The sequence below is a fragment of the Globicephala melas genome, chromosome 20 (genome assembly GCF_963455315.2).
Source record: "Globicephala melas chromosome 20, mGloMel1.2, whole genome shotgun sequence".
NCBI classification, from domain to species: domain Eukaryota; kingdom Metazoa; phylum Chordata; class Mammalia; order Artiodactyla; family Delphinidae; genus Globicephala; species Globicephala melas.
Genome location: NC_083333.1, coordinates 19,526,812 through 19,540,320, shown reverse-complemented (window position 1 = coordinate 19,540,320; position 13,509 = coordinate 19,526,812). Strand labels below are relative to the sequence as shown.

Here is a 13,509-nt window from a genome sequence, read left to right as displayed (position 1 = left end):
TTGGGATCCCTGAGCAGGTCACGTGCACATCAGGTGGCCTCGCCCAGGCTTTTATCCCAGAAACAACGAACACCGTTTACTTTGTTTTTTAAAATATATATTTTAAAATTTATTTATATATTTTTTTGGCTGTTGGGTCTTCGTTGCTGTGCGCGGGCTTTCTCTAGTTGTGGCGAGCAGGGGCTACTCTTTGTTGTGGTGCATGGGCTTCTCATTGCCATGGCTTCTCTTGTTGCGGAGCATGGGCTCTAGGTGCGAGGGCTCAGTAGTTGTGGCTCGCGGGCTCTAGAGCGTAGACTCAGTAGTTGTGGCGCACGGGCTTAGTTGTTCCGTGGCATGTGGGATCTTCCTGGACCAGGGCTCGAACCCATGTCCCCTGCATTGGCAGGCGGATTCGTAACCACTGCGCCACCAGGGAAACCCTACTTTCTATTTTTAAGAGTAAATCATTTTTGCTAAAACAGTAGGAACAAACAAGCAGAAACAGATGGCTCGGACCAAGAAGGACTCAGTTTTAAAAGACTGTTTGATTAAAAACCGGAAAACAAAAGTCTTGGGGCTAAGGGCCATGCAGAGCTCCCCGGTGGAAGCAGCACGTGCCCTGTGGGTGGGCAGGGTGGCCTCGGGGACCACGGGAGGAGCAACGAGTGGAGGCGCCACGCGTTTCGAGGCAAAGAATCGTTCAATATAATCACTCGTACCCACGCCCCCTGCCTCGGCCCGAGCTGGCCTCCACCAGCCGCGTGGCTTGGGGCCCGGCCTCACCCCTGCAGCAGCTTGTGCTTGACGGCCGAGCTCTCGGAGCAGAGTTGCACGAAGAGGGCGCCGGCGGCCGTGCGCGCCCGCAGGTCCCGCAGCTCGTAGTCGTGGGCCCACTCGACGTTGCCCCACTTCTGGATCTGAGGGGAGGACGGGACAGGCCACTGGGTGACTGGCCAGAGTCACGACGTCCCATAGCTGAGGAGAGTCGGCTCTGATCCCACCCGAACATGAGAGACACGCAGGGGGAGCGACAGGTGAGAAAACGCGGTGGGGGGGCGGGCAGAGCAGGCACCGTGCTCACGGGTACGGCCACACGTGCCTCTCCCCCAGGGGCCTGACCTTCCCACGGGGAGGCTGGCGTGAGGCAGTCTGCAAAGTGTCACCCTCCATGAGCTGCCTCACTGGGCAGGGCTGTAAGTGCCCCGGTGGGGGCGGGGGGATGAATAAGCCAGCCAGGGCCACAAGGTCGCTGCAGCTGGGCTCCTGGGGGAGGCCGGGACAGCAGAGGCCGGCATGTCTGTACTGGGCAGGGCTGCAGACTCTCTCTCCAGGAGGAGCCCTGTCCTGAGCATGGCTGTCAGTGCGACTCCAGCCCACCCTGTGGGCCCCTCCCTGGCCAGAGGCCCAGAGGCGTGGGCCCCCCACCCAGGAACTCGAGATCTACCTGCATTTCAGGTGGCCCAGAACATCTGAAGGGCGTTTTATACTCTCAGAGAACTGTTTTGCGGTGGGTGGAATGTGAGGTTCAGGGAACGATGGCCCCGCTCGGACCCCGCAGCCAAAAGTAGAGCCCGGACTGGAAACCAGGCTTCCTGGCTGCCGCCTCCAGGCCCAGATCACCCTCTTCCCATCCAACCCTTTCTCACACCAGACAGTAGCCGGCCTCTCACAACACAGAAGCAGTTTTATCCCCTGGCATTTTCCTGAACGATGACTAGACGAACTTGGGAAATACTGTCATTACAAAAGGGTTTTCATCATGCTAGGAGCCAATTTGTAACAGCAGTTAACCTTCTGAGGCTGGAGAAATGACAAGGGCACTGCAGAGAACACCATCATTCTGAGTTAAAAAACGCAAACGGCAGTGCAGCAAAGCCTTATTAATTCTGAGCCCCCTGAACCAAACGTGCACGAGCAGCAGCCCCGAGGGCCCGCCGTGCGCACGTCCGGGTGTGCAGGCTCAGCCTCCTTCTAGAAGCACCCACGTGGCCCCTGCTCATCTTGAGGGGCCCAGCCTGCAGCTATGCCTGAACCGGCCTGAACCTCCACCCGGAGAGGGGGGCTCCAAGACCCGCCTCTGGCATCATCTCAGGGGGCGCCCACGCCTCGGATTCCTCCTGTGCAAGATGGGAAGCGAGCCCTCACCCGACACGGTGCTGAGAAGAGGCGGCGAGGCGGTGAGGGAGGGCTGAGCAGCACCGCCGTGGTTTGCTACCATTGTGACGCGACACCTCTATGGGCCTTAGCGTCCGGGCTCCGCGTGTACATGGCGGGGTGCCCTTCGGGGAGTCTGCCTTGGGGCTGCGCCTCACCTGGAAGGCCTCCTCCAGGCGCGACAGCAGCACAGCCTGCTCCACCGTCAGGTGCAAGTCGATCAGGCCCAAGGTCAGCACCATGGACTTGAGCTGGCTCACCACAAACTCAATCCCTGCAGGGACACAGCCAGGTCAGGACCTGGGGCCCCCATCCCACACAGGGCAGTCGCCAGGCGGGGGACAGAGCCTTCGCCACACTTCTCAAGGAGCGCTCTGCTCTCCCTCGGGGATCCCTGCTCTGCTCCTGCCTGGGGCGGGCCCCGGCCCATCAGAGCGAGCACTCCACCCCGTGACCCGAGCCAGGCCAGGGAGACCTGAATGGAGATTCCTGAAGAGGGGAGAGCCACGTCCCCCAGGCAGGGTGTGAAACTGCTGGCCCGTGGACCAGGGGACAGGTTAGCATGACAGCCCTCCACCCCCGGCCCGTCCTCCCTGGCCAACAGGAAGCACCACGTACCTTGTAGGGCCCACATGTTGTAAGAGGCCAGGTGGCTGACCAGCACCTCCCGAGTCCGGGCTGGGATGCTGGGCCCCATGATGCTGGTGGAGGAGCCGATCTTCACGCCGTATCTAAAAGGAAGAGGCTGCATGTCTGTCTGTCCTGCTGTGCAGCCCAGCTTCTGCCCAGAAGCAGAGCCCCAGCCTGCTGAGCACACGTGTGCCCCTTCAGGGGCCCGCTGGGAATACGGACAGCACCTGCCGCTGCAGTCCGTGGCCTCCTGACCTAGTAACCTTCTGTCATCAAGAGCAGAGGGCAAGAAACAGCTCTGGATGGAGACACAGCTGGCAAGTCAGGAAGCAGGGGGTCACTTACAGCTCCTGAGATTCGAATTCATTGGCCTGAACGTCCATCAGAACTATGGGCTGCCTGCGTTTCAAACCTTTGCAGAAAAGTCCTCACATGTGAGCCATAAAAGCCTTCCTTTAAATATTGTTTTCTTTACAATAGTCGTGTATGTCCCGTATCAGGCAATCACTTTTTCACACATTTATTAAGCCTCTACCATACACGAGGCACTGTTTTTAGTCTGGGACACGAGCTAGCTTCAAGAACGATACATTTTCAAGAACAATCTTAACTACACAAAATGCAGGAAAAAACAATGGAATAAAAGCAATTTCTGTAATTTCCTCTCACATATCACTGATTTTCCCCATTGCTTTAGAAACAGTCTTTCCGAAATTTCCAATAGTACAAATGGAACACAGGAAGTGGCCACGTTTTCCTGTAATCTGCTACGTGTGAGAAATTTCAACTGCCACAAAAAGCTGACAATTCTGTACCACAGCAAAGGCCTGCAGGCACCAAACTACTGCTCCATTTCACTGGACTCCAAAATGGCATCGCATCTTTGCGGTTCTCACGTGGCATCTAGTCGTTCAGTTTTATCTGACCCTTCAGCACACTGGCTATGCCTCTTACTACAAAACCCAAGGATGCCGACACATCGTGGGTGCTCTGTAAACGTGTACAGATAAAAAACGCTATGCCAAAACCACTCCATGTACGCACACTTACAAAATACCGTGGTCAAGGGAGCACAGGGTCAGAGCCCTTTGCGAATCCCCTGGGAATGAAATGAAACTGAATCAACTGTGCCATATCAATGGCCTGTTCAATTCTGCACAAGAGTCTTCCTGCTAAGGAAAAGCACTGGGCATCACCAATCCCTGGAAACCTCCCACCCACAGGTTCACCTGTCCAGACTTTTCTCCATGTGTCAGGATCACACACGCTGCTTTGTGATTGTGTATACGACTGCACAGCAACTGTGACAACGAGCAGGGCGGTATCTGCCAATGCGAGCATTCAGTGTGTGCCAAGCAGGGTGCATCACTTCGCGTACACCTCCCGACACCCTGGGAGGTAGGGATTATGAGCCCCACTCACAAACAAGGGAGCTCAGAGAGATCAAGTCACTAGCCCAAGGTCACACAGCCAATGGGGGAAGAAGCACTGAACAGCATTTTCCCCCAAGGTGGCCCTGTCCTGAGTCCCCTGGGTGCTCTGCACTCAGAATGCTGACCAGCTCAGGGCCTCGGCTGTCCAGCATGGCCTGGACCCTGGCCTGCCCAGCGCTGAGCGGCTCACCTCCTCTCGGCCCAGCCTATGACTGGGTCCCACTCGTTCCTCTGCAGCTCCACCAGCGTCTCTGGTTCTTCCACCCTGCAGCTAATTCAGTGCAAAAGCACCTCCATTAATAAAAAAAGTACAATTCTTTCATCCAGCGACAGACACAGATACACAAAACGCAACAGCAGACCTCTCCACCCCCTACCCCCGCCCCCAAGCCTTTCCCCTAAAGCAGTGGTTCTCAAAGTGTGGCCCAGGGCTCACCCTGGACCTTGCTGGAAACGCACATCCTCAGGCCCCGCCCTCTGGGGGTGGACCAGCAACCTGCAGCTTCACAAGCCCTCCAGGGGTTCTGCGTAAGTTTGACTTTGAGACCCACTGTCCCGAACACCCCCAGTTATCGACAGGTCACTGCCTGCAGTGCTGCCCTGGTGCTGCCCTCAACACTAACACTGTCCCCAGACCCACACCCCCTTGGTCCCAGGATGCTGCGCCAGAAGCTCGGTCACTCGTCCTGCCTGCCAGCCCCTCCCAAGAGGCGGCGCCCCGGCCACGGGCCAGCTGCCTGTCTGCCCACGTGCCTCCCAGCCACAGATGCGGCCGCCAGCGGCCCTGCCCGGCACCACCGATGCCAGGCCACACCACTGTTCTGACCAAGAAACAGAGATGAGGTCAGCTGAGGGGAGCTGAGCTGCAAGGCCTCCTGGGACAAAAGCCTTGGGGGTGCCGGGGAGGCCAGGCTGGTGTGAGCAGAAGTGGCAGGGAGGTCACGAGGGTGCGGGGAGGCGGCTGCCCAGGGGAGAGGAGTGGCCCCCAGGGCAGAGAGGGCTCCCACCCGCATCTGCTCTCAGTACTGGGATGGTCTCCAAGAAAACCCCCTTCTCCGAGCTGGGCTGGAAGGGTGCTCTTCCCTGTAACCAAACGGTCCCTAATGCAAACAGCGCAGACTTTCCACCAGCAGTGCCAGCGGCCTCTGCAGGGACACCTCTGTCCCCTCGCCCCAGTGCCGATTTCACGTGCCATCCTGGAGGTACCCGGGTGTCGGAGCATTCGGGCGGCAGACATGGGGCTGCTCAGTTGTTCCTTCCACTTCCTGTCAACATCCCCAACCCACCCGTGAGAGAACCCGGGCGCAGGGAGGATGCAGACGAGGAGGCCGGCCGCTGGATGCCAAGGTCGGGCCATCCGTGACCCAGCGGACAAGTGAGGAGCAGGCGACCTACATGAGAACGTGCGGTGGCCGGACATGACCCCCTGGGTCCTGGAGCCTGAGAGAGCTGCAGAGGCCACCAGCCTATCCCGCCCCAGGCCAGGGGACAGCTGCTGGCTGTGGGAGAGGGCCGGCCCGACGCTGGGGCAGCCCGTGCCCTCCCGCCTGGGGTCTGCAGAGCAGCTGACTGCTGAGGAGGTAAGGGCCTGCCCTCTCCTCCACTGAGAAGGCTCCAGGCAAGCAGCCTGAGGAACTCGCTCAGCCCCCGGGGAGGCTGCCCGCACGTCCATTACCAGACGGTGTCAGTGTCCAGGAACTTTGCGGTTGCCCAGATGAGCTGGTCCTTGTCTCGCTGGGTCGGGTTGTCTAGAGACGTGTTGCACAGTGTGGTCTGGATCAAAGGCAGAGAGAGAGCCCGTCAGCACAGCCAGTCCCGAGGACACCGCCCAGGCCCCAGGAACAATGAACTCCCCCAAGGTCTCAGTCTCTGTACTACCAGGCTCTGCAGTGTTTAATTCAATCCTCACCACAACCCTTTCCAGGAGGTACTATCACTGTAACCATTACAGAGACGTGGGAAGCCAGGCCCAGGGAGATCAGGTCCAGCGAAGGCGACGTGGAGGCATTCCTGGATCCGGCTGAGAAGCTCACCCGCCAACTCCCCAACGCCTCAGAAAGCAGGGGACAAGCCAGCCAACCCAGGGGCAGGACAGTTTTTCCAGATCTGCCTTGTGGCCCACAGGCTGCTGAGCTACCCGAAGGCTCCGTCTGCAGCCCGTGTCCCCTGTTCCCTGGACACTCCAGGGGAGCTGGGACGCGGGCAGAGGCTGAGAAGCCTGCCTGGGGCTTGGGTCCATGTGCCGGGAAGCACAGACTCTCGACGCATCGTCTGGTCCCATCCTGACCACCACCCACTTTTCAGGGTGGGGACCTTGCCCGAGGGGCGGCAAGTTGCCCAAGGTGACCGAGTGGGCCTCTCCCCCAGCTGCTCCTCTAGGGCCTCAGGGAGGCCAGCTTCTCAGGGAGGGTCTGCACCGCCACCAACCCTGCTGAGTGCGCACTGAGCTGAGGCCAGGCTGGCTACGTGCTGCTGAGATGGACAGCAGGCATGACCAGCATGTCCATGACCAGCACATGACCCAGACCATCACAGACCCTCAGAGCCGACAAAACAAAGGAACGGCTGCCCCAGAGGGAACTAAGAGAGCCGGCGGCCAGGGAAGGATTGTGTCCCGAGACCCAGGGAGGAACCAGGCCCTGGGGGTGGGGGTGGGGTGGGTGCCCACAGCCTCAGGGCCTTATCGAAATCGGGAGAGGATCCCTAATTCTGCCCGGTGCCCCACGAAGCCCGTGGCAGCCTCGGGCGCGGGCTGCGACCTATTACCAGGTGCATGGTGTATGTCTTGATGGTGTCCTGCTGAGAGTCCCACTCAGTGGCCACAGCGACGGCCAGGGCCTCGCTGGGGACGGTGAAGAGCTTGGCTTGGGGAGTCCTCAGCTTCCTGTGGTCCAGATTGATCTCAAAGCCAGCTTGAAAGAACAGATGAAAACCTCTCAGGGGTTAATAAGCAGAATCGAGTGACCACCCCTATGTTTAGCTACTTGATTTGGTGCAAAGACGCCCCGAGATCCTTCTGGGGGGTGGGTGGCTTACAGAAACACACCCCACAAGAGCGCCAAGGTCAAGCTCACCGAGGAGCTGGCTGGAGGTGAAAAGTGTTTCCACCCGTTCACAGAAACAAAAGAGGCAGTGAAAATTCCAAACACTCACCTTCACCCTGTGTGATGCTGACATTCTGATAGAACCTCTTCCTTTCTGCTGGGAAGATTTTTCAAAAGCGCAGTTTAAAATGCTGTGGAGACTCAGGAGGAGCCTGTACCACCACTGCTGATTCTGACTGACCACCCCGACTTCCACACAGCACCCAAGGGTCTCCCCACTCCACATGGATCAGTGGCTTCTGAGTAAGAGGCTAGGGGCAGCAGCCCCGCCGACACGAGACTGGAGGCCCCTGCATCTGTCTGGAGGCCTCGGTCGGGGTGTCCAGACGATGTCCAGCATGTTCTCCAGTGCCTGGCTGGGCAGCACGTCCAAAGCAGACCAGGCAGGAAGTGGGGGGTGGGGGGACCTGAAGGCTGACTCATCCCTGGGGGAGGGACCCACCCTGCCGGTACAGCAGAGCATTCTACCACACGCCCCACACGGCCATGGGAAATGGGCCCAAGAGACCTGGCGGTCAAAGAAAGGACGGAGCAGAGACTGACGGCACAGGCTGAACCTCCCAAAGCTGCCGGGACAGCGATGTCTCCCGCGAGGGGGTCTTCTTACCTCTGCCCCCCTCCTCTGTCCTGGCCAATTCCACCTCTGTGCTGATCAGAGATGCCGGCCAGGCGGGTTCAGGGCTGCGCTGAGGGGAGGGCAAACTCCAGTCTTGGAGCAAACTTGGTGACGACTAACCCCCTTCCAGGGCAGGACTCAAAGCTACCCTGCTTCGAGGCACGTACTGTCTCGTGGGTAGACGGACACTAAACCCAAGAAGACTCATCTCTTCTGGGCCAAAGGAAGACCTCCAAGCAGCCAGATGGCACCTGAGAGCTGCAGAAGAGCAGGGCAGGCCCAACCGTGCTGATGGCTTTCAGAGTGTGTGTGTGTGTGTGTGTGTGTGTGTGTGTGTGTGTGTCTGTGTGTGTGTCTGTGTCTGTGTGTGTCTGTGTGTGTGTGTGTCTGTGTGCCCACGATGGCTGCAGAGGCCCACATCTGGGGAGGAGGCCGGCAGGTCCCAGCGAGGAGGGTGGGGGAGCCAAGTAGGGGGTTCACACAGGCAACGAGACCAGGATCTGGAAAATTCACTTGGCGGGATCCATGCTCCCCAACAATGTCAAAAGATGGAGGTTTTCTCTCTGGACCCTCCAAGGTCTTGGGTCTCATAAGACAAGTCATGAGATTAGGAGCCTGTGAAGCACCCACATCCTCAGTGACACAGGGTGAGCTACCAGCAACGGAAACCCCATCCTTACAGGCAGGAGACAGGCTAGTCTTGCAGGATCACACAGAACAGTGACAGAGGGCGAGCTACCAGCAACAGAAACCCCATCCTTACAGGCAGGATCACACAGAACAGGTCTATTATGAGTACGAATCACTCCCTTTACAGAACGTCTGTTTCTGTAGCAAAACCACACTTGGTGCCTTTTAAGTGACAATTTTAAGGACTATGTAGATACAAAGAAATGGGTATGTGAAAAAGCATTGAATTTTAAAAGCTGCCACAAGAAACCAGGCTATATAAGCGGGAACATTAACAAGCTGCTCCTGTGAAGAGTGCTGAACTGGAAATCAATGTCCACTGGCTCCCTTTCTCCTGCGAGGCTGCTTCAATACGTATAAAGAAACAGGCGATTTTCTGTGTCACTTCCCCGGACACTCCTCCTCCTGTCCCAGGCTTCACAGACCAGTGAGTGATCCTTCTACCAGCCTCAATTTCCGGGCTGGCCTTTGCTTTGGAAAGACTCAAAGCCTCAAAACTGCAACCACCACGGTGCACCAGGAACAGAGGACGTGCCTTCCCAGAGCTGCCTCAATACCTTTCTCTCTCTAAACAGTGCCACCTGGCGGGCCTTAAGCCTTAAAGTTAGATTCTGACTCGGGGTCCCTCTACCCATAATCCTGGGGCGGCTGTGACAGAGCGTTTTCAAGTTTCAGAATCTTCGGGCCAGCTATATAAAGAACTCTTGCAATTCAATAATAAAAAGAGAAATAACCCAACTAAGAAATGGTCAAAGGATCTGAATAGACATTTCTCCAAAGAAAATGTACAAGTGTCCAAAAAGCACACGAAAAGATGTTTGACATCATTCATCATCAGGGGAATGCAAAGCAAAGCCCCGAGACACCACTTCACACCCACTAGGATGGCTATGACCAAAAAGACAGATGTTGGGAAGGAGGCTGAGAAACTGGGACCTTCATACATTGCTGGTGGAAATGCCACCTTGGAAAGCAGGGTGGCAGTTCCTCAGAAAGTTAGGTACCATTTGATCCAGCAATTCTACTCTTAGATACCTGCCTGTGAGAAACGAAAACATATGCCCACACAAAAACCTGTACTCAAGTGTTTACAGAGGCATTCAGAACACCAAAAGATGGAAACCACCCAAACGTTCACCAATGGATGACTGCATAAATAAGACATGGTGTGTCCCTACAATGGAATGTTATCAGCTGTGAGAGAGAATGGAGTACTGACACATGTTACCCCGGGATAAACCTTGAAAACATGCTGAATTTTTGAAAAAAAGCCAGTCCAAAAAAACCACATTCCATTTATATGAAATATCCAAACTAGGGAAATCTACAGACACAGAGAATAAAGCAGTGGCTGCCTAGGCCTGGAGGGATTGAGGGGGTACTTGGAGAGCGGTAGCTAAAGGGTACAGGGATTCTTTGCGGTGATAAGAATGTTCTAGAATTGATGGCTGCACAATCCCTTTGAGTATACTAAAAGCCACTGAGTTGTACACTTTAAGTGAGTGAACTGTAAGTGCATCACAGCTCAATAAAGCTGTTAAAAAATCCTTCAACGCACCTCTTTTCCAAATCGCTCTAGCATCCAGAGCAGGGGCTGGCACACTTCTGCCGAGAGCCAAATAAAGTATTTCAGGCTTTGCAGGCCATCCAGTCTCTGTGCAGCCAGCCAACTCTGCACTGTGGTGAAAGCAGCCCTAGATGCATGTCAGTGAATGAGCAGGGCTGGGTTCCAATAAACCTTTATTAACAAAAACAGGTGGCAGGCCGGCCTCCTTATCTACAGCATCTGCCTCAACTCAGCACAAGCAGCCTCTGAAGACGGGGCAGAGACTGAGAAGCTAAACCACTTGTGCAGGCGACAGACAACTTGTAAACAGAGGAGACCCCCAGCCTTGCCCTCACCGGTGTCGTCCTCAGCTCGACAGGCAGCCTCTCTGAACACCTTCCCCTCTAAGCGGCTGACGGCTCCAACGGCTGGTACGGGGCTGGACGCCACACAGCCCGGTGACCCTCTCCTAACCCCCTCCTCGCCTTCCGACAACCTTCAATGGCACAGCTGTCCCTAAGGAGCCAAGTTCAATCTACTTGCCTCTCCAAGTCTTCACGGAGAAGCCACCACTTGGGTTTAAACTTCCACTCCTCCAAAGACGCACAGACGCTCAAGTCGGAAAAGCAGAGCGCTCAGGTCGGTGCGAGACGCTCCGTCCCACTGCTCGGCACTCTTTCACCCACTCTTATCTTCCTCCACGTTTGACTACCTACCAAGAGCCGAAGCTAGCAAGTCTGCAGTAGAAAGGAACAGGGGCAGGTCAGTGCCACCATGACGGCGAGTGGCACCCACCAACTGGATGAACCCTCTGATTGAGGAAACTTAAGGGAATTCCTGAACGTGTCCCCTTCACTCGTGTGCTGCCTCCCTGGGGTGCTGTAAAGGAAAAACAACGCTCCCGTTTCCCTTTACACACTCACACAGATACTATGCTCCAAACGTGGAGGGGGGGCGGTTAGGGTTAGGGATCCCTACCGATCGGATACCACTGATCAACTGAGACACCAGCTGAGTGTCCTAAAATTGACTCAATTCTGACACGACCCACCTGGAGACAGCGCTGGATCCCATAGATTAAGGACTCAGTCTTACAAGAGTTATGTCCTGCATGATAGGTTGCTAGAGCAGTTGACGGAATTTAGGAGAACAATTTACTTACTAAAGTACCAGTTTACTACAAAAGGATACAACTCGGGGACAGGCAAATGGAGGAGATGCATGGGGCAAGGTATGGAGGAAAGGGTGCCGAGTTTCCATGCTCTCTCTGGGCACCCTCCCTGCATCTCCACGTGTTCCCCAACCTTGAAGCTCTCCAAACCCCATAGTTCAGGGGTTTTATGGAGGCTTCATTACACAGGCGTGATTAAATCACAGGTAATTAGTGATCAACCTCCATTCAATCTCCAATCCCTCTCCCTTTCCCAGAGGTCAGGGGGTGGGGCTGAAACTTCCAACCCTCTAATCCAGCGTGTTTGGTTCCCCTGGCAATCAGCCGCCATCCTTAGGGGCTTTCCCTAAGGAAAAAGTCACCTTGTTAACATACACTCAGGTGTGGTTGAAAGGGGCTTGTTATGAGTAATAAGACCCTCCTTTCACCTTTATCACTCTGGAGCTCTTTTAGGACAGAAGACCGACTATTTTAACAAAAGATTCTCCGATAACTCTCATTACTTAGTAAGCTACAAAGGTTTTAGGAGACGTATGCCAGTACAAGAAAATGACCAAATGTGTACATTTCTTATCATAAATCACACGGTCACAGATGCCCTTCCTTCTTCCCCTTTACTGGCTCTTCATGGATCACCTCCAGGCCCTTCACCTGGGCCCTGACAAGTGAGATCTCTGCTCCCTGCTACATCCATTCCTCTTCCCTATTTGTATAAAATTATGGAACAGAAGGGCGCTCAGAGACAACCTAGCCCTTCAACTCACAGACGAAAATGATGTCCAAACGAAGCAGTCACATGCCTAAGATCACACAGCTCCTGGTTCAGCAGCATCAGACCCCAGGTATGTGCTTCTGCCACGATACCAAGCTGCCTGTGGAGCTCTAGATTTCCTAAAGCAGGCAGTGTCACAGCGAGCTCCCTCACCCGCTGCCACCTCTGGACGTGTTCCAGCCGCCCACGTTCCACCCTCCCTGCTCCTCTACACCGAGCTCCTTCTCGTCTGTCAAGACTCAGCTTAAATGTCCTTTCACCCAAGACCCTTTCTAGACCCTCAAAACCCCCAAGGTGGGAATAGGTGCTTCTTTGTACCTTCCTCACGCAGGATATAGGCTATTGTTTAACCAGGGTGTTATAACCTTCTGCACTCGACACTGAACATCACCTAGGTAGAGGCTACGTCTCTCTTGAAGACAACGGTGCCTCCCGCCCTCAGCACATCAATACTGAGTGACTGGAAGGAGAGCTTTACTATCTTCACTCAAAGGAGTCACTCCCACTCTTACCCCTAAAACCTCTCCCCAGAAGCAACGAAAGAGCCACTACCTTCTCCTAAGCCTCATCTGAGTTGGAAGGGGAGGAAGAGGCACGGGGTGTTAACTCCTTAGCAGATGGCAAGGGTCGTGGGAAGGCAGTAGGAGGAAGGGTCAGGACAGCTGCGGAGACAGCGGCCGGGATGAAAGACTGAAAGCCCGGGCTCCAGGTCCCTTCGGTGCCGGGTCGCGGGGACACAGAAAGCAGCCCGGCAGACCGGCCTTTACCCCGCAAACCTCTCAGAGTTTGCTCTTCTCCCTTGGGGCAATCCCGACCCAGAACCCGAATTTCCCCGCCTGAAAACAAGGATGACTTCTGCTTTCCTAACGGAAGAGAAAAAAGCCACACGTGCTAAAGAAAACGACGCGCGTGCGCTCTGGGGCGGTCCCTGCTCTTGCCGGGGCTTCCCTTCCGACCTGTGACCCTGTACGGCCAACTCCTCAGCCTGCTCCGCCCTGGCCTCCCTCACCTGCTGGGGGCGCGTAGGCCCGGGCGTGGGCCGGGGGTTTTGGCCCGGGCCCCCTGGAGGCGGTGAGGCCACCCCGGGGGCAGTTCAGGAGGTGGCGACCCCCGCCCCGCAGCCGGAGGCAGCTCCTCCACATCGCGCGGGGGCCTGGGAGAACGACCGCGCGAGAGCTGAGCGCGGGGAACACTGAGCGGAGAGACCGCACGCTGCGCACTCGGGCCGCACGAAGCTTCTCACCGGCGACCGGAACTTCTCACCGGCCGCCGGCATCCTCAGCCTCCCTGGGCGCCGCCATGTTGCGCACGACACTCGCGGCGCGCCGTCGCCGCGCGCCTCAGCGCACGCCGCAGCCAATCAGTATCACAAACGCCCAGGCCCCGCCCCCGCGCCGCGCCTCGGAAAGAA

The 13,509-nt window shown here is 56.3% G+C and overlaps 1 protein-coding gene across 5 annotated transcripts; it reads right to left on the bottom strand.

Annotated features, from left to right (window-relative positions):
* Positions 1-107: 107 nt before the first annotated feature.
* Positions 108-13,423, bottom strand: ATPAF2 (ATP synthase mitochondrial F1 complex assembly factor 2). Of its 5 annotated transcripts, none has more exons than XM_060290810.1 (9): positions 13,108-13,423; positions 7,353-7,400; positions 6,966-7,111; positions 5,875-5,972; positions 4,390-4,470; positions 2,755-2,867; positions 2,295-2,410; positions 766-899; positions 108-376 (listed from the first exon to the last, which is right to left on the bottom strand). In XM_060290810.1, the coding sequence occupies exons 1-9, from the start codon at positions 13,238-13,240 to the stop codon at positions 286-288; spliced, it is 960 nt and encodes a 319-aa protein (XP_060146793.1). In that variant the 5' UTR covers positions 13,241-13,423; the 3' UTR covers positions 108-285. The 5 variants fall into 5 exon arrangements, with proteins under 5 accessions (XP_060146793.1, XP_060146794.1, XP_060146795.1 ...); XM_060290811.1 differs by having other exon boundaries at positions 7,353-7,397; XM_060290812.1 differs by lacking the exon at positions 7,353-7,400.
* Between the last annotated feature and the right edge of the window lie 86 nt (positions 13,424-13,509).